General features: G+C 42.7%; 1 protein-coding gene across 3 annotated transcripts in view; it reads left to right on the top strand.

Moving 5' to 3' along the window:
* HIGD1C (HIG1 hypoxia inducible domain family member 1C) overlaps positions 1–23,261 on the top strand; it is a 48,223-nt gene extending 24,962 nt beyond the window's left edge. For all 3 annotated transcript variants that reach the window (XM_069230915.1, XM_069230914.1, XM_069230913.1), the window contains 2 exons: positions 13,800–13,934; positions 20,837–23,261. In XM_069230915.1, coding sequence (XP_069087016.1) covers positions 13,800–13,934; positions 20,837–20,901 — 200 coding nt within the window. In that variant the 3' untranslated portion in view covers positions 20,902–23,261. The remainder of the gene's footprint in view (positions 1–13,799; positions 13,935–20,836) is intronic.
* Positions 23,262–24,086: the final 825 nt, after the last annotated feature.

Raw genomic sequence — 24,086 nt, 5'->3', positions numbered from 1 at the left:
CCGAGGCACACACTTCCCACTGCGTGGATTTCAGCAGTCCCTCGCGGACATAGCTGCTGCCATAAGAGAGAGGCCACAACAATTCCCCTCCCAAACTGACAGCAGCATTGCAGACAACAGGCTGGAGTCCATTCAGCGGTAAGTGGCCTCCCTCAGGCTGTCTACCACCGCGATGTTGCAGCTATATTGAAAATTCAGCAGTTCCTCCTTGCTGCAGTGATGCCTTATGTCTTACCACAAATGGCAGCTGCTGGGAACTTGAACTCCACTTCTTTTTCCCCTGAAGTGTGTGTGGCCCCTTCTACCTCTACAACAGCTCCACTAAAGGCACAAGAGGCACCACACACATCAGAGGTTGAAGATGTGGAACAAACTTCTTTCAGTAGGAAGAGTACCCGGTAGCACCAGTATGTGCCACATGGACAATTCTCCTAAGTTCTGACCTCAAGATCATGCAAGTGTTGTCACAGTAGGAAATGTGCTCTCTTCACCCACCCACTGTTGACTTGCTGCTATTTACTGTCATTGTCTCTGACATACCAATTGGCAATTTTTGTTCCTCCTCACTAATGGACACTACTCCTAAGCATGTCTCATGGCATGTCCCTCAACCCTGGACTCTGATTGTGTCACATATCCATGACTTTCACTAATGGGGTCTCAGGCCAGGACATTGTAAATAAGTCACTTTCACATTTCCACCTTTATATAAACATCTTGTACACATTCAGCATGTCTAAGTTGTCTGTGATCCAACTACTCTGCTAAATGATTGAATTGCGTGAATCCATTGTATGGCAGTACATGAGTGCAAGACTGTGGGACACCAAGCTACACATGGATGCCAACATGGGAAAGGTGTATGATGGTGTTGTGTGATGCAATGGATTTACTGAGTATAAAAAATAAAATGTTTGCATTTATCATTTACTTCTGATATACGGCAGGTATGGCTGAGAACCAATTCAATGCCATCATAGACAGCTGGGAGTCCCAGAACAACTCATTTGTGTGGTACAGAGGTAGCTAACCTCATCAGTGATGGCCACCTGTAAGTGTTGCAGGATACAGTTCCAATTGTGCCTGTTGTCAGATGTGACACAGTCCCCAATATTGAAACTATAGGACCCCACCAATGACAGCTGAAGAACCAGACTTACCTGTCCAAGACAAAGTACACATGGACATTGTGAATGGTGGATACACTTGATGGCAAGTGCATAGACCAGTTGACCTGATGTTGCAGACAAAGTGAAAGCTCCTTTGTCAATAGGGGAAGCACATGGGAAATCAGGTATTACAAGGCAGTAAGGTTTCCATTGGCCATTCCCCCAGTTTGCCCAGTGCACGCATGAAAAGACCCAGATACTCATGCAACTGACACAAAAAGAATGCTAAAATCAAGAGGATTTATTATTAAAACATCAACCTATATAGTAACTAAAACCCACCCTATCCTAAGCTAACCTATACTAACTGTATTCCTCCAACAACCCCATCTATCTAATCTAATCTAAATGTATCTTTCACATGGAACACCACACTCTAAACATTGGCCCCCACCCCCTTAAGAGACAAGATACAAGTATGTCATCAATTACTAAACTACACATGTACTAACTTATCCTATTTATTATATAAATATATATATTTTTGGAATTTTCTATTTTTTTTAAATTACATAAGGACACATACCCCAACATTACCCACCCACCAACCCACCACCAATAAAAAACATTGTGATAAAAACCCACCTCCCAACATACGTAACCTAACTAATGCCTACCCTACACTAACCCTAACCTAATACTGTCTAAAACCCAACCCAAAACTAACAAAAATGCAATAGGGAGGGGAAGGAATTGTGAGGAAGTCCAAATAGTCATAAGGCTCATTTGTTCAGTTTTTTATTTTTTTTTTATTTATGAACTTTAATGTTCTCCGGTTGTCAGCCGATTCCTCTGCCAGTTTGTTCAGTCTCTTGAGGATAGAATTCAAGGCCCCCCTGAGGTCCAGCTCAAACTAAGTCGGTACACTGGCTTCTGGTGGCTGTACCTGTGGCTATGTGCTAACAGGTGGTGGAGTTGATGTTAAGGGCGTAGGTGGAGCTGGGACCCCCTCCATCTGTGAGGTGCTGGCTCCTGTGTTCCTTGGTGCCTGCCTCGTGGGACCACCATGTGGAAAGGCACGCCATTCCCCGGAAGCTCTCTCATGTCTGTAACACCGGGCCACCCTGCGGTATCCCGCTTCCACTTCCAGGATGTGGTGGTAACGGACTGCCCTCTTCATGAACATGCGCCTCTGCTCAAGAGTCATGTTGGCAGCTGAAATATGAGGACATGCAAGCATCAGTATCAGCATTGGGTGGAGTTTGTACAGAGATTACATTTACACTGCATCAGCAACTAATACATACAGTCCCACACACATTCCACAACAATGACTTGATCCTCATCTATGTCTAAAGCCAACCAGACATCATCAGCATCGTGTACATGTCAGTGAGATAACAGCAATCCATAGTAAATCAAAAGGGCCCTGAGCTGACAGGAACAAATACAACTCTTATCAACATTTGTGTCATCTAACTTGTGAGAATCACATGCCTCTACAGGACTTATTTAACTGTCTCACTGGCCATTAGGGGGCCTGGGCATGCTATCCATCTCCTCAACACCCCTGGTGATACATCACAGACTGACCACTCATTATGGAGTCAAGGTGTGGCCTATATCATTGTGGGGCTGCTAACTACCAACCTGCTATTCTTAGGTCAGGTAAATCTACATTCATGTGTCCTGGTGTAAGACCTGCCCTGAGTATATGTTACAAAGGGCCACCCCATATCCCATTATGTGCCCACATGTACAACTGATACAATGTTGGCAGAAGAACGCTGGGCAAAGTCTGAGCTGCACATCATAGTTGTCAACACATTACAGAACTGAAGTCCCCTACGCTGTGCTATGTAGTCCTACATGTGTAAAACAGCATACATAAGGTGTTTGTATGGATGGCCTTAAGCCCTTAGTGATATTGGCCCAGCATTGTGTGCTGCAACTGTATTGTGTAAGGTGTTACATCATTAGCACATGCAGGTCATACATTATCAAGGTACCAGCTACACACACACAGTTCACATACTTTGCATATGTGATGTGACCTACATTAGTCACAATTATCATGGTGGCAAGACCATGTTGTGAAAACTGCAGACATCTGGGCCCATATACATGTGAAAATGACGGAGCGAGATGCAGCTCCAAAATTTACTGCGCCGTGCTCCGTCAATTTCACAATGCAGGGATGCGCCGTATTTATTTGGATAAGGGGCACACCTGTGTTGTCCCCTGCATTGTCCCTAAATGTATCTGTCTACGCCATTGCAGGCATCCTTACACCATCGTGCATGGATGTCTGTGTTGAGGGGTGTTATTTTTCATGTGTAAGAAGGTGTCCTTTTCCGCACATAAAGAATAATTTCTGGCAATTTTGCTCTTTCTGTGCATGCTGCAGAATGGAGCACGCATAGAAAAAGGGAAGAATGAGGAGGATAAAAGTATTCCTCCGCGTAGCGCTTTGATTTTGGCGCTGCCTCAGGTTTACAGAATCTCACAGATTTAAGGCAGCATCAAAATGTAATGGGTGTTGCTGTGGCACGCCCACAACAACACCCATTGCACACCCCTCTGACGCCGAACACTGCGTCAGAGGGGCCAATATTTACAAGGAGGCATAACACCACTAAAATTTGTGTTACACCTTCTTATAAATATGGAGCTGAGGTTAGTGTGAGTGAAGCGTCATGTTAAGTGATGCTCTAGTGGCTGTTACATATGGCCCCTGGTGTGGGAGAATCATAGACTTTTTCCCACAACCATCTGGGGTGGAGTTGTCCACAAATTGTGTACATTACTGACTGTTGTGCAGCACATAATGGCTCCCTGCTGTCCTGCAGGCACATTAGATCTGAAGGTTAATTAGGCACCTGTGGTGTGTGTGTTCCCTATATAATCCCACTAGTGACTTCTGCAGATAGAATAGAACCCACATCTGTACCTTTTTGTCAATAAGCGTATGCTATGTGTGGCACACAGTGCTGACAATAGTGCTGTGGCAAAGTGGTTGTCTGCAGGCATGCTATGTAAAGCTGCCCTGTGACCCATAATGGTAGACAGCTATGAATATGTGGTCAGCCATAACTATTCCTGTTACACACAATTCTATGCCAGCACACTTTGGTTCGTGAACTACATGCAAGCCATTCTCATTGCATTACATTCCAGCATACATGATGGAAGTATCCATCCTCCTATGATATCAGATCACTGGTCTGGACCAAATACTTCTATCATTGCATTCCACACCTTTGACTGACTCACAGCATTCCCTGGATTGGCTAACGGGACGCACAATATGACACTTGCTGAATGCTTCGGGGTCTTGTATATGCACCACCTCTCCAATGGTGTAGGAGACTGGTCCACCTGCAAGACATGAATGGAAAACATTGCACAGTGTAAAAGGCAAGTTGCAGTATATGGACAACATTGTACAGTGTAAACTTGTTAGGCTGAATCAGGTAGTCGTCCTAGTGGTAGATCAGTCACTGACCAACTCCTATGATCACTCTATTACACACACTCTCAGATAAGGTAGACCCACGCACCTACAAACCGTCACTGTCCCTGACACTCCTGTGGTGCTTCTCACTGCACCATTTATACATGACATTGTCATGCAGCTGTCTGGTAGCATGACACCTCCATTACCATATGGGACTGCTTGATAATGTTTATTCCATCTGAGGGGCATGCAATGGTTGACACAGTGCCTGGCCCATTGTGACACCCATGGCATTTTAGCCGGCATCTGATGTTGTAAACATCTACATCATTGTCACAGCTAACTGACAATCTACTACTCTGGGGTTGTGTGGTTATTCCAAGGTCTTGAAGAATGCTGCCATCATGCATCCTTCAGTCAAGTAAGTAATTTGTGTGTGGCATCTCAAGGCACACATACTTCCAAAATAGCTATGGGAGTGTACATGTGATGTTGAGGTACCTACCTGCACATTGACAAGATGAAATCATAAATGCAGTGCCAATAGTATGTGGCTGCCTTTGCTGCCATGGTATAGGATTGTTAGTCTAGGGAGGAATTAGTACATGGGCACACAAATACGGCTCAATACAGACACAATTGCTCAGTGGTCAAATGATGCATCTGGTGGTACAGGTTAGTGAGTGGTATGCCAGTGATGAAGCTGATGCAGGGAAGCCCCATACTGTCAGTGATAAGCGGCAGGCCTGTGGAACTGACACAGCACGTGTCCGGTTACTGACATCGTATAGGTTGTCTGTGATACACAATGAACTGGAACAAAGGAACTGCCAGTAGACTGGAGCATTGCATGTTCAAGCACCCTTACATGGCCTACGCTATTTACACATAGGGCCCGATAGGACTAGAGTGGTGCATTACCAATTGCATCTGTACTGTCATTGTGGCCTTCAGTGCACTCCTTACTCACTGCCATGTGTATGCGTAGTCAGAAATATGTCACAGCATGGTGCATGTGTCGTCCAACATCATCTATTCATGTGAAGGTCAATGATGCACTCAGCAGGAGATGCAACAGATCATCAAAACTACTGCTGGGTAAATGGGGGCTCTTCTCGTACATTTGAATGCCCACATTACACAGCTTCTCACAGCAGCCGTTCTGCATGCTGGAAAATGATACCTAGGGATTTATTTTCAGACTCAGCAGATGAAAATTTGGGATCACAACAATGTTTTGGGGGCCACTTTCATGCATGTTGCATGGCGCAGGCCTCATTTGTAGCTGCTCATTACCTAGTTACAATATGCATGCATCACAACACTTGAATATGGTTATGTATGGTAAATTATACATCTGCCCTGCATTTGCTTCCTTGTTGTACAATTGAAATGCTGCCCTAATGTGGGCCATAGACTCTACATACAGGTCGCATACGACATGTCCACATACATTGCATGCAGCACTCAAACTTAACAGCAACTGTCATGCATATGCTAACAGAATTAGGTTGTATGGCAATGGGTGACTTACCAACTGTTCCACCAATCTCCACTCCTAGATAGTCGAGCAGATCCTACTCCCTCAACACCAGATCTGCCCAGTGGTACTTGATTTGGTGGTCGTTCCTTCCAGTTTTGAAAATCCGGGTCAGATGATGGAGCACCTTGCCCCACCGCAGCTGTCTTGCCTCCGTGGTGTAGCCTTGGATCACCCAGCCACCCAGTTGCAGCATCATGGGGAGGTAGTGTGCAGCGAGCCAGATGAACACCCCCCTACCCCCCGAGGCTCATCAGCAGACATCCGGCTCATCCTCCCTTTTTCACACCTTACCAGTGGTGTATGGAATTCACCCAAATAAAAAATAAATGAAACTTAACCCCTACTCCTACCCCAACTACTTAACTACTCCAGCCAAACTCCTGACAATATAGAGACAATTACAGCACACTCAATAGAAAAATACAAGTATTGAGACAATAAGTATACAAAATTAACACAGGACACAGAACAATGTTCACAACACACGCAGCAAACACTCCATAAATCTACCAGCACCAAAAACACAACCTGACACGGTCACAGGGAAACAGACTGTAATGTGAAAGTGCATGTTTTCAGGCAGGATGTCCTCGTACATCACTTCCTGGGCGTATGTGTCACGTTTTTCAGTCATGCATTGTTTTTGTTTGACGCATGACAGGTTTGTGCCGTATTTTCACACCATTAGCATGTAAAAGGCCCATTGACGTGCAATGAACACACAGGGTATTTGCATCTATTAGCCTAGTGGTAATGTATAGCAAATGCGTATGCATGAACACTTTTCACGCATGCCGGTATTGCGTGGATTTTTGCATTGTGACCGTTGAGTGTACCGTGACTGACTTGAGGTGTTACATGGAGTGTACAACTATGGTGTGTATGTGTAATGGCAACATGTGGGTGTATGTCCAGTACTGTATTATGGTGACAATGGGATGTTGGACCTATGGGTTTGTTTGTGAGTGTGCTGCATGCAATTACTGAATATCTCATGCACATGTGCATGTGTAGCTATACTGTGTCCACAGACATGTTGGCATACATGTGTACGTAAGCTAATGTTGGTGTGGACTACATTGTTCTGTCTGAGATACAGATATTCAAATACCTACGACAGCAAACATGTTTGGTGGCATATGTTCAACACATGGTAATGCATGTGACAACCATGTAAACTTCTACACACAGTATTCAGTGGACTTGGACTGCATTAAAATCACGTCAACCCAGCCAATTTGTCTGTGTATGCATGTTCACTCTGTGCTGTGTCATTGGATTTCCCTTCATGTTGCTCTGCTACACATGTGCCATTTGTGCCCTCGTGCACCATAGTTGCAGGAGATGTCATGTACACATGTGTTGTGTAAGATTGGTATCTGCCGTGTGTGCATATGGACATATGTTTTGTGATTTCTGTCACATGTGACGACAGTGGTGTGTTCCTGGACGTGAAATCTCACATTACATTCTTTCTGCATGGATACATGGATACATGTTGCCATTTGACAAATGCATGTGTTGTTACATCAGTACCACCCATGTATCCGTATGTCAGAACACATGTGTAGCTCATTTCTGTCAGTCACTGATTTTGTGACACCTATGCCCTACTCTCCGGCTAGGTTGCCTTTTGCTCTCAATCCATACACATTTCCATGGCTGAGCCAATAAAGTGGTCCATGTGTGCTGACATATGTGGCTTACGTGTGCATGCCATCAACTAGACACCCATATCTGTCCCCTCAGGTTAGTGATGACTGTCACAAACAGCGGCATATCACTGTGTCACAGTGTTGCAGTCTGGCATAGCTGCCAGCCTACTCATCATCACAAAAGTGTGAGTTCCTATGGCAACACAAAACCATGGTTGCATGTGAGGAGGTAAGTCAATGGAACCCCAGTTTAATCCCACCCCTGTGCACATGCATCAGGCCCCTGACAATGTGATATGTTCATGTAGCTAGAGCAGTGGTGTGTGGGTTCATTGAGGCAGGGACCTAGCATCTTCATGTTTGCCACTTAGCAGTATTTTGCACACTCCCCAGCAGACACATGCACATTTGTGGTCAAACAGTCCTGGATATCACCTTTACCGCTGCTGTACTTGATGTCAGCTTTCCCCTCTCACGTACATCTCTCTGATCTTGGACATATTGTACATATGACATGTTTTGATGTCCTTATCATTTCCCTGGGGCATTTTGTTGGCCTAATATCTCTGTTGTGACTTCAACATTGGAAACATGCCAGGGTACAGATGGTGTTATCTCTCGCAGCCTTCTGTCATGGTGGCATGCGATGGACAAATATCATGGTATTCAAGTCGGCAACATGACTGGGTCATGTGTTTATACAGTCGGTCCTGGTCTACGTGTGTCCCTTCTCCGTGTATTCCTGCACTACCGGTGAGGCATGTATTGTCACCTACATTGCTCCCATTCTTTGGTCTGTTAGCACTTTGTGCACATCTCATACTGCAATATTGTCTATGTATACATGGACATGATGCAGCATGTGACTTGTGTTCATGGAAGATGTTCACATCTCCTTCTCCTGCCAACTTGATAGTTATAGTTCCATTGTCTGTATTTGTGAGTTGTCATGTGCTACACACATACACATGACATCACTCCTCCCACACCACTTTTGTTGTCTACATTTGACATCCCATGTCGTATTTATAAGCATATGTGGGTGTCTGGAAGCAGCCCATCCAGTATGTTTATTGTACATGTGTTAGGATTACTTCCAGCATGGAACAGCCTATGTAACTCTTACCATGACTGACTGATATTGAGGTGTCACATCTCAGTGCTGGAGAGTTTATTAGCCAATTGCAACATATTTGGGTAGGTCTACTACTCTGTTTGGCATTGTGTCTCAGACATATTTCAACAATGCTGGACAGAGTAGCACATACCATGCCTGATTGCGGTGTTGGGGGCCACAACATGTATAGGACTAATTGTCTATTTTGCCATCATGCACTTGTCCTGTCATGTGAGTGACAATTGGTTGTGTGTATTGCTTTGTGATATAGTTTTATACAGCATACTAGATATACATGTTGGCACATCATGCATTGTTGATCCTGGCAAAACCGTTGCTACCTAGAACATACACCCTTATATCAGTGTGCACATGTTTGCCTAGATTTGGGCTAGCCATGTGTCAGAACAGGAGATTTGTGTGAAACGTTCGCACCTTCTGTACATTGTGATCATTTGCTATTCTGACTACATTCTACCCAGTTGAATATGTGGTGGTGCATTGTCCCAAAATATCCATTGATGGTGGCATTGGGTCGTGTGTTTAGATATTGGTTCTGCACCCGTAGCTACTTATGTAGACAAGGTAAGCCATTGCACACTTCACAGCCAAATTGTGTATGTGCTATACGTGAGGTATAGCCCACCATGTGCCCGGTTTGTGCACATTGGCAGTGCTTGAACACATTTCCATGGTTACACTGTGCAGGCTCAGCATGGGATATTGGTTACAATCCCTCGGTTTCAGCTGAGGGACAACAGTTCACAATGATGTACCACCCTTGTCACACGTACCATGCAGGCAATGCTACTGTCACCATGAGTTGTGACAGTGTACAGTACCCACATGACTTGTTATCCATGTGGTGATAGCCCCTACCTCATATGTGCCGCCTTGCATTCATTCTGTTATACATGGTGTTGTTGTGGTAGATGATCTAGGTATTGGCACCTTTCCCATTTGACAGAACAAAATATGGGGTGGTGCATGGATCTAGACCTTCATGATTCCACTGCCCGCAAATTGCGTGTCACTGATATTTGATAAGGTGGCAGTAGACCCACTCATGTCACAAACATTTTTGTTACCATAATGGTCACCTTTGTGTTACCTACCTGCTCACTGTGGTTAGAGTCACATTCCAATTAAGTATGTAGTCAAGAATGAGTAGACCAAGGAGATTCAGGTGCAAAGTGATTTATTAGTGCTATTTACAAGGTGATGTTTAAATATTGTGGACATGTGAAGAAGTTCTCCACAATGTGGAGTCTCCTACGAACTCCAGCTGCAGTGTCAATTTGTTCCCCCTCCACATGATCTGCTCCATCATCATCCCCATCTTCGCTGGGAACATCATACTGTTCATCCCTGGGGATATTTATCCGGACACAAATGTTGTGCAGGATTGCACATGCCAAGATGATATTACAGACAAGTGGTGGAGCATATAAGAGTCTTCCTCCTGTCAGGGCCAGACACCTTAACCTGGATTTAAGCAGGCCAGATGTCCTCACCACCACATTGTGGCCTTCACACTGAGCTATTGGTTTCTTTTTTTAAGCCCTTTATGGGCTATCTGGGACCATGAGGGAGCCCTCAAGAGTTCCCCCGAGGTCCCTATATATTTATATATTTTTTTATTATTATTTTACAGAAGTTCTGCGGATCCATAAAAAAATGCTTTTTAGACCTGGGGACCCCAGCAACAGAGCTAAGGGTTCAGGGTGTTCATACCCTAGCCCCTCTTGTATTTTTTGTTATTTTTTTCTTTCTGTGACTCTGTTCAAGCCGAGTACCAAGATGGCTGCCAACACTTCCTGGTTTGAAGTGTTGGCAGCCAATTAGATCTCAGCATGAGATCAGGGGGGGTTGTGAATCCTTTGCGTCCCTATACATACAAATTTGGATTTCTCTACTTTCTTAAAAACTAATGAACACATTTTCACCAAATAACAAAAAAGGGTTCTTTCTGGACCAAGAGCTACATTTCTGCCAAATTTGGTGTAATTCCGTCCAGTGGTTTTTACGCTATTGGCGTTCAATTTTTCCTATGAGAATTTAACATTGGAAACCCTCTAAATTTCACACCCTCCCCCTTTATCTCGACCCGTGTGTGACGGATCACCCTGACATTTTCCAGACAGCAGCTCACATGACTGTCAAATTTCTTTGGAAAAGTTTATGAAGATTCATCAAGGGGCACCAAAGATACAGGCAAGCAAATAACAGCTTTTTCTATAGAAACTAGGTCCTAACTATAACTACCTAGTGGCGACCGGCCCTAGGTAAGATATATATATAACCCATTCAGTCTTAGAGTGCCACATAAATTATGCAGAAAGGAAATAGGGAACACTGCCAGCTCCTTTGTATGGAGTACTCAAAAACTCCATTGACTCTCCAAAACTGCTCACCTCAAATGTCTGTTTTAGGATGGCGTGGAAAGCACAGTGCTATCCGTGCAGAACTCAATAATGACAAAATATTTTTCGACTCCAGGCAAAGTATTAGCACCTAGTATAAGTCAAAGTAATACCCTTTCAGACTTATACTGGGTGCTCCCTTGTGTCTGGACAAAGCTATGTATCTCTTATGTAGCCGAGCCCAGGACATATTGTTTGGGGTCAAGGACAACAAGTTTTAAGGTTTATTTTGTCCTTGGGATAAGTAGGCCCAAACCCCTGCAACATAAACCCTTTGGCTGTCAATTTACAGTAACACATTACAGAGCAGGGAATGGAATTGTTTGCAGTTGAGATAATATTTGTGTCTATATGTTAATGCTGTTTGAACTTGTATTCATGGTTCAGTAATACAAAACTTTTATTATTAGGGTAAACATTCTAAATATATGTTGTAAGCTCGGACTGCACTACTGACAGTGGTTCCAGTAAAAACAAAATGTGTGCACGTTTGCAAAGTTTTAAAATATGAGGCGACATATAGTGCTCCCAGAATGCTCTCTGATTAAATGCGAATATTTGCAAGAGCTTGAAAGCAAGTTTCATTTTTTTTCTTTTAAAAATAAAATGTTCACAAAAAAAATACAACTAAGAAAAAAAAAAGTTTTGCTAAACTACTGTAAAATGTAAGGTACCATTAGTTTGGAGCATCATTTAGTGAAGTGTGTTGATGCATGCTAGTATTACTGAAAAAAAATCATAATGGAAAGTCAGTGTAAATAAGCAATGGCAAAGCCAGTAGGTATGACACTGGTGGTCAGTCGTTTGGTTATTGCGTGTCTTGTTTTGACATGACTTTTGTAAAACTTTATTGCTATGGGAGCTGCTGGGCCCTCACCATAGTAACAAATACACATTTCCACCGTAGTTCTTGTGAAAGATAAGATTGCGATTATCGTAATGTAAGGGAACAGATTTGTACAGCACAGAATTTGTCAATCTTGAGGGTATCCAGGTGCTGAGAAGGAGCGGGCTCTGCAAGTAGGACCAGTCACCGTGCATCCAGTCGATAGATGGAGAGAGAGAGAGAGAGAGGTAGAATTTTATAAAACCGAAGGTCTTGGTTAATGCCAGCCCTAATTAGGGGGCCAATTCTTAAAGAAAGTCACAAAAGTGCACCCAAGGAATAGATCTTTAACAGAAGTAGACAGTAAATCATACTCCTAGAAAATATTTTTGAACTGTACTTTAGCACAAGGAAATATGCATGTGTAGATTTGCTCATGCAAAAATCTATTGATCGTTTTACAAGTTCACTTTCCCTATAGCTACTTTTTCCCCAACCTTTGAAGAAGTTTTACTTCTGACCCTTGACCAGCCTTTCTCAGTATGGAAAATTATTAGAGATGAGCTGGGAAAAACTCTTAAAATGTTCAAGTTAGTAGGTTTGCAGACTCAAAGGGGCATTCCAAACCTGGAAGTATTGCTTACCGCTAGCTCCAGTCCTAGAATGTAGATATGCATAAAGGTGGTAAAATAAGGAAGCTGTTCAAGCCCTACTGTAGTGTCATCCCTGGCACAATCAGAGAGGCTCTTATCAGAGCTTTTATATAATGAGATTGCTGCCATACTACATGGCACTAGACACTGGACAAGTAGATTTTTTTTCCAGGACTTGTAGATATATAAAGCAACCTGTCCCATGAACATATAGATGTTTTATTAAATTCCACATCCCTGATTCCATGCTGGCTTGGGTGGTATTTTTCCAATACAAAGCTGTAAAACTGTGCCTGGAGTGGTAAAAGGCTTTTGTCATTTTTCAGCTTTGCGTTGATGGCACTAGCTAATCCAGTGCTTAAAGACTGCTGCAAAATGCTTTATCCCTTTTCTAGTTTGGAGTGGATGGCATTATGCTAACTCTATGCTTAAAAACTCTGCTAGATACACAGACTTGTGACTTAAGCAGTTTAGGAATTAGTAATGTTTTAGAGTGATAAATATATATTCCCTTATATCGAGCCCTGGAATGAGGGAATCCTGCAGCTTTCAATATAAGTCTTATCACATAGATATGTTCTGCCCCTACCCCCCGGGTATTCAAAGGGTGAAAGCACAGTCTGAATTCAGATTGCAATCAATTTATAATATATATCACGAATCTACCAGGAAATGTGCCAGTTGATTTGTTGGAGATACTACCTCTCTGGCATTTAGACTGCCAAGTTAGACAATCTGCTGATCAGCTGCCAGTAGTCGATAATGGTTTTTGGCCAGCAACAAACAGGTAGTATTTAAATGAGTGTCTGTAAAGAAGTCTGTCCAAAACTGTTGATGCTAAATAACCATTAACATTCATAGATTTTAGTTAAAACAGAAGTACGAGCCGGTGTGCCAGAACGTTGTTTTTATATTCCAGAAATAGATACGTTAAAAGACTCCAGACCAGGTAACTTTTGTAGTAGATTAATTCCACGTATTTTGAACTATGTGGAGTCTTGTTGTTTGTCCCGCAGGTATTGCCGGCTTCTTTGCTGTGGTGGCATATGGCCTCTACAGGCTGAAGCACAGAGGAGACCAGAAGATGTCCGTGCATCTCATCCACATGCGTGTTGGGGCCCAAGGATTTGTAGTGGGAGCCATGACCTTTGGTGAGTATTATTCTTTTTTCATCACACATTTCCCTACCCTCAAGTTACCTGGCACAACAAGTGACCACCACTCATTTTGTAGGTATGTTATTTAGTGTTGCCCCATTAGGTGACACCTTCCAAGTCTTTTGTTTCATTTGATGTGCAGATACTGCAGCAATCTGCCACTTGTATGAACCACAGAAAATGCACATGAATGGGAGTCTCATTTAACAACAAAGGCATACTTTTCTGAACACCACTGGCATAAAATAACTTGCTGTATTACACGTGAAGCTCATTCCAGGAAAAGCACAACATAGAAATGGTTATTATTTGTGCCAATAGCAATAAAGGTTGGAAACTTCCTTTATTAAAAGAAATTAAGGGCCAGATGTATCAAGGTTTTTTGCATTAGCAAACGGCGAATGCAAAAAGCCAGTTCAGAATGTATGAAAGACATTCTGAACGCAATTTTAAGGAATCGCAAAAATAGCGATTCCTTATAATTGCAACGCTGTTTAGAGAGTCGCAAATTGCGACTCTCTAAATAACAAATCGCAAATATGGATTCCTTATTTGCGATTTCTTAGCACATGTATGAAGCCATTCCTAAATGCGATTTGGGCATTTAGGAATCGCTATTTACCATCAGGTTGAACCTGGTGGTAACCATGTGCAAAATTTAAAAATGCATTTAAAATGCATTTTTAAAATGTACATGTAAAGCACACATGCCCTTTTGGCATGTGTGCACCTTACATGTCCCCCAAAAAATCTTTGGGGTGCAGCGGAGGGGGCCTTAGGCCCCCAGCACCCTGGGGTTTTGCATTTCCCAAATTGCGATTTCTGGTTAAGAAATCGCAATTTTGGAAATGCAAAAAATTCACAGAAATGAGCCAACAGGCCCATTGGTGCGAATGGGGACAGATTCTCTATTTGCGATTCGGTAATAGCATTTGCGATTTTTAAGAAATCGCTATTACCGAATCACAAAAATCATACATACCTTTTTGCATTTCTGAAATAGCGATTTCTTAAAAATCGCTATTTGAGAATCGCAAATCGGTTGTATGATGCATCTAGCCCTAAATGCCTAGCGTATATTCCAGGCTCATTCGTTATTCGGCAAGTGAGTTGCAGGACTGGAAACAAACCAGACCTCACTTTCGTTGCACCTTACTTGCATCACACCCTGCAATTTAAGAATTAAAAAGTGCCTTCAGCCATACCACTTCCATCTGTACCCTTAGCACTGTGGAGGCCAAATCTAAACTTGGACATGTTAAACGTGAAGTGTAGGACCCCGGTGGCACTGTAATGTTCCATGATTCTCACGCCCCAATTGTGGTAAGCGTCATAATTCTGCCTATCCAGAAATTTGCACCGTCACAAGCTCTGCCAATGTATATCTCTATATCTCTCCTGATGAGGAACACCTTTGTGACTTGGGAATTAGATAGTTTGAAAAGAATGAGGTTTACTGTTGTTAGCCTCTGTAAGCAATGTAGGTTATTCATTCTTGTAGAGTGATCCCCCAACTGGAAACAAATCCACTGCTGGGGTTATCTGCATTCAACAATGTGGAATGCTGTAAGGCTTTACATTTCAGCTCAGTCATTCAAAAAAATCATAAAGCAGCCCACGGGGGAAAAAACATTGAAAAAAAAACCTGCCTTAAAATAGGGCCTAGTACATACGTGGAAAACTAAGTCTTAAACATGTAGGCACTGAGACTTTGCCGAGAAACACGTGGCTATTGATCTTTGTTCATACTAATGGCTGCAGATGAGATGCTAAGATCAAAGGACTTTGCACGTATCTGGAGGCTACCACATTAATTAAGGAGCTTCTGTTTTTTGTACAGCCAGGATGTGGTGTGCATTAGAAGAGGATATGTTGCAGCACCAATTAGTGTACCCACAAAATCAAAGTGTAATGCTGTTAAATGACTCAAAATCAGCAGTAACACGGACTCACATTTGAAGTTGTTGTTGTAACATAAATTCTGGTTTATATGTCAAGCCTTTAAGGAGCGTATACATGATACAAACAGTTGTAGCTGGATCATATCTTGCCACTCCAATAGCAGCTCCGTTATTTCCAAATGTGCTGCAAATCCAATAAGATCCTCTCTGAATGAGCAAACGCCTAGTACATCTCCACAGTAGACTAGTCACGTACCCCATGCCCATAAGTCAGCATTCCTCCTAGTTACTGGGAGAGTAACAAACATATGTCCAGGGGATTCAACTTTCTGCCTTTACATACCACTTAGTAGACAAAATCCACTTGGGTGGCACCACATTATCAATAATCTTTAAAAGATGAACGAGAACGGTTTGATAAAATGAGGTTGAAGCAGCGTATCCAGAACAGCATCACCCGAAGCTCTTAGCCAGTTTCCATACAAATGAATCTGGGAGGTTCAAGTCTTTAATAAGTTCCCTATGGTGCTGCGCATGACCAACAACACATCTGACTTCGATGAGCCATCATGGGACTGGCCTGCATCAACCGTAAAGCTTACACTCACCCTCACTGCTTACACTATACTTAAGCAAAACCTCACACTAAGAGTAACCCAACCTTACACTAAGGCTAAGGCTAATGGAAAAAACAACACAAGGTCAAATACTGGGAGTACTGTTGGCAAAACACTGAACAGTTATTGATTGGCTTTTCCCCAAAAAACCCACTGGATAAGCATGCAGAAAAGGTATGTTAGAATGGGCTATGGCTCAGGATTTCCTTATTGGGGCTATTAGAAGGGATGACGTGTGCAGTAGCGGATTTAGCCCCGAGGGCAGCTATGATGGTTGCACTGGCAGATCAGATATCATACTGCCTTAGACTTATTGAATTAAGATAATGAGTCATACTGATGAAAATGATATGATTGAGGTCCAAAAACACAGCACTTATAGACTACTCAGTATTTATAGAATGTGTAATTGTTGAGAATATGACAATATATATATATTTGAGAACATGGCAACATATATTCTGATATGAATGAGGAAGAGTGTAATCTGGCACTCTGGCTGAGATGAATAGTAACATGATATATTGATTGATTTTCTCATATAAGCATCTTGATGCAACTTATGTTTTCATTTATTACTATAAAGTGTTAGATGTTTTAAAAAAACCTTATCCTAAGATTGATCTAACATTACATTGAGACTGAGCTAACCTTATCCTATATGAAGTTTACCAGTAACCAAGCCAAGTCGATGTAGTAGTAGTAATCAGTATAGAAGTATCTATGTTATATGTTGATATAATGATAAATCATTAATGTGGTATCTATTACTTGTTATGTTGATGCGGGTTGCACATTTTTAGGTCAAGCCTAGGCATGGAGCAGCACTGTCTGCAAGACATGCTGTATTCAGTCTATGGGCTTTAACCATGCCCACTTTTGCCATTAATTCTTTCTTGTGCTTGTCTTAAATGCTTCCTTTCTAAATGTCCCTCCCTTTGTGTGCTTAGTTCCCTCCTAGGTGATGTTACTAGGAGAACATTTTTGTTGGCCATCACATTACGTTCCTCCTATTACAGCGTGTGATGGCCCTTCCTCCCATCTGGTTTCATTTTTGCCTTTATTCCCAGTCGGGATCCTTTCTCCACACGGCTCGGTTCCCGTTCATGTTACATATGATTCTACTTTTTAAATTAACTTTTCCTTGAATTGAAACTTACGTTCTATTGTTTTATTTGAACTGCTGATGCCGAGACTCGAACCCGGCTTCCCAGTTCCAAAGTCGGCAGCTATAAATGTTATGCCACATCTGTTCTTCAAGACAAGTGGCACTTTTTCTCTGTGTACTCCGAGAGTTCACCCCTATGAGTTTTCTTCACTTCAGGTACGTGGTTTTTCTTTCATTTATGTTTTGATTTTATGTGCAAAGGCCTGCGGTATGGGGCATTGAATATTGGTAGATGCAGTGCTTTGCATGTCTTTATTACAGGATGCCTCCCCGCTGAGCAACTAGGAATCAGTCATAGTTGTGGCCAGATCCTGAAGTTTCTTTTAGCAGCTTGCTCTAGTGGCTGCTGCTTCTTGTTTTACATCCTGTGTCTCTGGCACCGTACGTGCTCTGTTTTACTTCTCTTCAGGAAAGAAGTGTGGGATTCATTTGTCCCTTTCTCGCGGTCGGAACTGGCAAGCATTGCACTCTGGCACAAAGTGCTGTACCGCCGGTAAAGCACTTCGAGGCGTCAGAGTTTACCCACCAAACAGGAGAACTGGGAGCAAAGTCCAGATGCTCTTCAGCGTTAATATTCTTATACCTGTAAAATAAATATTTTGTGAAAGCTTAAATAAATGTGTTTATTTGAATTTGATGACTGTCGGAAGATTAGCTCATTGAGGCCTGGTACTTGGGCAGTATGAACCAGTTAAGGTGAGTTTTGCAAAACGAGTTTGATGAATCACTTTTTTTTTTTAAGTTCACTAACAAACAGATGATTGTGGGTTCCGGTAGGGTAACAATTAGAAGAGGCCTGTAGTATGCACATTTGTTTCATTAGTAATAGCAAATAGTGCAATTATGTATTGTGTGACATGCACAAAAGCAGCTCTGCTGCTTTTAGCTAGGTTCACGCAATACAAACCTTACTAACATGCTTGCATTGCACCGTTAGAAACACACAAAGTGGTTTAAACTAGAATGAAGTGGAACCCAAATCATGTCACAAAAACTAAAGACATATTTAAGACGTGAGGCATTTTTAAATGGTTTTATGACCACTCCTTACCAACCCTGCCTACAGAAGTAGACATGAATTACTCATAGCATCCACTGTAGGATTTATTGCAATATGCTTGCATTTTATCATTTCATTATCCTCCCAAGCGGCATCTAACTCGACTGTAGCCCAAACATTCAGATGACACAAGGGTTTTTAGACCATAATCAGGTGGTCTGACAGCACCTGTTCAAATGGCATTACTGCTGCCTGCTAGGTATAGGTATAATGTGATGCCCTAATCCTGGCCACAGGGACCTTTTCTCATCTTTACAAGTTGTTCAAAAGTCTCTTCTGCTTCTCTTTATCATTGCAGAAACAAATCTCTGTTTTCTCAGTTGTTCCAACAATCCCCATGAAATGTCTTGACTAGGAGACGACAGAATCAGATCACATATATTTTGGTCTGATTTTCAGAAGTGGATTACTAGACCTATATGTACCCCTGAGACATCTTGAGTACAACTGAGTGCATTGCCTTCAATATTTCCACTTTATCACATTCAGGCAGATAGGCTTTGATGTGAAGTTTCATATTTTATTTGATAACATTATAACTTAAGCCCTTTGTGGCTAAAACTACTCTTAGTTCGTAGAAGTGCAGGGTTTGTGGAAATATTTTCCAATTCTGTTTTGGGGGCTTTCTTGAGGAGGCATTTCAACGGACCAAAGGAGTGATGATACCAAATTGTTCTTCACACCGCTATCTGTCCTTTCTGTTGTCCAGGGCAGAGCCGGCCATCTCCCCAGCAGGCTAAGGGCCATGGGACTTCTTTTACAGCAGCATGGGTTGCCATCACTCAGCTATGTCCCCCATGGCCGGGTTCTAGTGGAGAACTTTTTCTAGGGTTGGTTTTAGATTTCGCTCTGGCTCTTCTGCTGTTGATTCAACACGTTTTAAGCAACTTCAGTAAGCCTCATAAGAAGGACTTAAAATTGCATATTGAGTTTTCTTTCTTATGCCAGTGATTACTTATGAAGTTATTTAGAGAAATAGTCTAGTTTTTTTTTTGGGTGGGGGGGAATTGTGTAGGTCAGCCAGCAACTCTGACGGTGGGGCGGTGAAAATGGTATTCTATTGTAATCAGCATGGCAGATTGAAATTAGTATGCTGAATGGCAACATTTTCATTGTTTGCTGCAGATGGAGGAAGAAGGTAAATGGAAGTGTTTTAGTTATATGCAGGGCTACTAGAATTATGTGGCAGGAGAGGGCCAAATTATGAGACCTGGTTGACCAATTTATGAGGCAAGAAAAGTCCAATCATGCAAATAGCTCTAAACTCTTGCAAATGGGAGACCTACTCCCTTGCAAATGCTTGTTATTTCATATGATAAGATTTTTAAAAAATATTTTTTTTTCTCAAATTCATAAATGGGGGTATAAATAGCATTTGAAAAGGTCTGCTTAGTGCTTAACATTTTAACACTCTCTAATTTTAACTGTTTAAAGTCTTAATCCAGTGTGTGTTATTATTTTAGGAGTCTAACTACCCCCTTGTATTTACGTTTGTATGCAGCTATTTCAACATGAAGCTTAATATATTGTTTTTCAAGGATTCATATGTGTTGATGACACGTGTTTAAGGTGTGCAATCACTATTGCAATGTCACAATTATCCAGTAAAACAGTTAACAGCATTAAGTTCACAGTAAGCAGTCATCGCTTATCCACTACATCTACAAACTGTAAGAGATCCAATCAAGTATTTTGTTTTAATCCAGAAGGTGATTCTTTTCTGGCCAGGTGAATAAGTGATATTTTGCAAGTATAGCTGCTCGCCATTGCATTAATAGCGTGATCTTACAAATGAGCTATGTTCCAGCGTAGGACTGCCCTTTCAGGTACGGTGTCACTGCCATATGGGGTGGCTTGAGTGCCAGCATGTGGGCCAGTGGTGTTGGTCCTGTCAAGGCCCCCGGGATCACATATCATATCTCCCACACGCTGGCCCTTTCGAGCAGGCCCATCTGACAGAGCCAGAGTGCCGGACTGAGCAGTCCAACCCTGCTGTATTCTTCTCCAGGGAGCTATCGACAAGTCACTGCGCCAGACCTGTTGTGAGAAATAAAACGTTTAGGTAGCGACTGCATTATAAAGACCTGCTGCACCTTTTAGTAGACATTGCCATGCTAATGTTGCATATCTTGTGTATCCCTTTATTATAGGTGTTATATATTCCATGTACAAGGAGTACATCAAACCACAATTTGAAGACCACTCCGAAAAGTGAACCGTTTCCCAGGCATTACAATATGTGTAGTAAATGTTTGTGGCGATATTATCTGTCTGATCACTGTCAGACCCTTTGCCTCGGTCACTATCTGCTAATCTGGAAATCAGTCAGTATTAATTGAACGACATGAAAATGAGCCTTCCGTAGTTGTGATGTCTTTGTGGCGGTGTCATTTCCAGGTGTGTTGATTGTACTATTTCAGAACCCCCTTTTAAAAATAAATGATTTGTATTGTACTGCTTGTGGCACAAGAATGAAGATAAACTGGGTTCCAAATATATGATATGGAACCCATATGTGATCATCTCTTCTAGAGGAAAGCAGAGGATTCCCAAGTCGTTTTCCAACTGCTGCCGTGTCCCACCCAAAAACTTCACTTTGCTCCTATTCAGGTGAAACTAAGTGATCTCGGATGTGTCACTCTCTCGCTCGGGGTGCCCGAAGTGTTTCACATCCTATTGGCAGGCCTGCTGCACCAACGCTGATATTTGGTCCAAATCGTGAGTGAATATGGACCACTGATTTATCAAACACGAGAGTTGAGAGGTCTCAACCATTTCCCTACCTGCAGACACTGCAGGCAGTTTGGCGCCGCTTGTTCCGTCTGTGCACGTGGATGTATTCATTCTGAGGCTGCCTGTCACCCACTCACTGCTGCATTACAGCAGGCCAAGACAGGGAGAATGCAGTCGGAACACGGGGACAGGTTTACCAAGATTTAAAGTGCCCTGTGTTGTGCGAACGACTAGAAGTGGGCCTATACCGATTTTACAATGTGTTGTGTGCCAATTATGTCGTTGGCCAAGAAAACACAAATAATGCTGTGCATGTCTAAATACAGTTACAGTACAATGTGCGACGCTAAACGCGATCTAGCGGTGCACCACGACGGCACATAGGACTAGCAATATTCTGAATGGGTTTTGTACTCGAAGTACAGCTTCGAGTACAATCGTTTTCAAGCAGGCGGACGTTCACAGTAAAACATGTAATATATGTAATTTTATCAAAACATTACATGTAGTACACCGTACACGTGGAAATATCACTCAAAATCTATTTGCCCGACTTTTGTGCCTGTTTTCATTTGGCTGTAGGTCCCACTACATCCTTGGCTTTAGTTGTCTGACTTTTCATAGAATCGCACAGGTATCTGCACTGTTCCTGCCACAATACGCCCACTTTATATGAATAAGCAGGCGTTCCTTACAATGCGACCTTTTGCGTTCTTTTGGCCACAAACCTTGATCAACACTATCTTCTGTGGTCTTTAGCATGACGCAAGTGCCCATACAAAACATTAGGGGCCATATTTATACTTTTTGACGCACAACTGCGCCAACGCAGTTGTGCGGCAAAAATTTTAACGCCATTCCAAAGCGCCATGCGGGCGCCTTATTTATGGAATGACGTTAGCCGGCGCAGCTGACTGGCGTGCGTAAAAAAAAATGACCCACACCAGGCAGCACCGGCGTAAGGGAAAATGGAGCTTGGGCGTCAAAAAATGGGGTAAGTCATGTCTGAAGCAAAATATTGGCCTAAACCCGATTTGCGCCATTTTTTTTTTACTCCCAACCCCCATTGAAATGACTCCTGTCTTAGCAAAGACAGGAGTCATGCCCCCATGCCCAATGGCCATGCCAAGGGGACTAATGTCCCCTGGGCATGGTCATTGGGCATAGTGGCATGTAGGGGGGCACAAATCAGGCCCCCCTATGCCACAAAAAAATAAAAATAAAATACTTACCTTAAGTTCCCTGGGATGGGTCCCTCCATCCTTGGGCGTCCTCCTGGGGTGGGCAAGGGTGGCAGGGGGTGTCCCTGGGGGCATGGGAGGGCACCTCTGGGCTCCTTCCGAGCCCACAGGTCCCTTAACGCCTGCCCTGACCAGGCGTTAAAAAATGACGCAAAAGCGGCTGGACGTCATTTTTTTTGACCCGCCCACTCCTGTGCGTCTTTTTTGCATGGGAGTTTAAATAAGGTGCACATGCCTTGGAGTCATTTTTTAGACGGGAACGCCTACCTTGCATATCATTAACGCAAGGTAGGTGTCCACGCTAAAAAAATGACGCAAACTCCAAGATCTTTGGCGCTAGACGGGTCTAACGCCAAAGTATAAATATGGAGTTAGCTTTGCGTAAAAAAAAAACGACGCAATTCCGGCGCAAACAGAGTATAAATATGCCCCTAGGTGGTTGTTCTGAAAGGGCACAATTACATGGAAAGCCGCACACTGATCTCAGTAGCCACAATTAGAATACAGCGTCAGGCGTGCTGTGATCCCTCCTTGTGCTCTGCCGTGTCAGAGAGATGTGGTCATGTTTTAATTGCACTAATAAAAGTTTGTTCTAACGAGGTTTTGTGTGTTTATGTTTCTTTGCCTGCAAGCAAGTCGTTCACCACTGTTAAAATGAATTTCCAGCAACTTCTGACGTGTATTACGGGTGAGTAGGGTGACCCGATTTTACATCTCCAAAACAGGGACGTTTAGGAAAAGGAAAAGTAGGACTACAATTTTATATCAACCGAACGGCATAGAAGGATAGCCCTCAACAAACTAGAACCACAAAAGAAGCACTAAGAAAGGAAATAAAATGCAAATGTTTTAAACCTAGTATAATACATTTTAATTAAATTACTTTATTAAAATAGCGGCCGACACAAAAACATGCCTGTTTTTAGTCGACTTTCTCCAAAAAACAGGACATGAGCTACAGCTGGTGAAAAAACGGGACTGTCCCGGCAAATCTGGTGCGCCTGGTCACCCTAGGAGCGTGTAGAAGCTGCATTTTAATATGGTGATCCTCTATGAACTTGGATGGGGTGGAATGACCCTGTCCCATTGTCTCAAGTATTAAAGCTGTTAAGGGTGACTTTTGGGAGATTAAACTTGGGAAACCCTCAAGTTTGTCCCCTAGAAAGACAATGGACTTCTCAGTACAATTATCGGTGCTTCACTGAGACTACTCATAATTAGAGCTGCTAGAATAGCTGTATCATCTTCAGATACCCATGCCGCTGCAGTGAGAAACCAGCATTGGCAAAGCCAGAAGGTCTCGCTCAAATGAGCGCTATTGTTTATGCCAATGTGTTTTAATTGTGTTGTATACCAGTGTGGCTGCTGTTAGCATGGCTTAAAGTTAGTAGTATAGAAGAGATTGGTATGGAGTGGAGCAAAGTAG

Source organism: Pleurodeles waltl, chromosome 4_2, assembly GCF_031143425.1.
Source record: "Pleurodeles waltl isolate 20211129_DDA chromosome 4_2, aPleWal1.hap1.20221129, whole genome shotgun sequence".
NCBI lineage: Eukaryota > Metazoa > Chordata > Amphibia > Caudata > Salamandridae > Pleurodeles > Pleurodeles waltl.
This window is presented reverse-complemented; position numbering and strand designations above follow the sequence as displayed.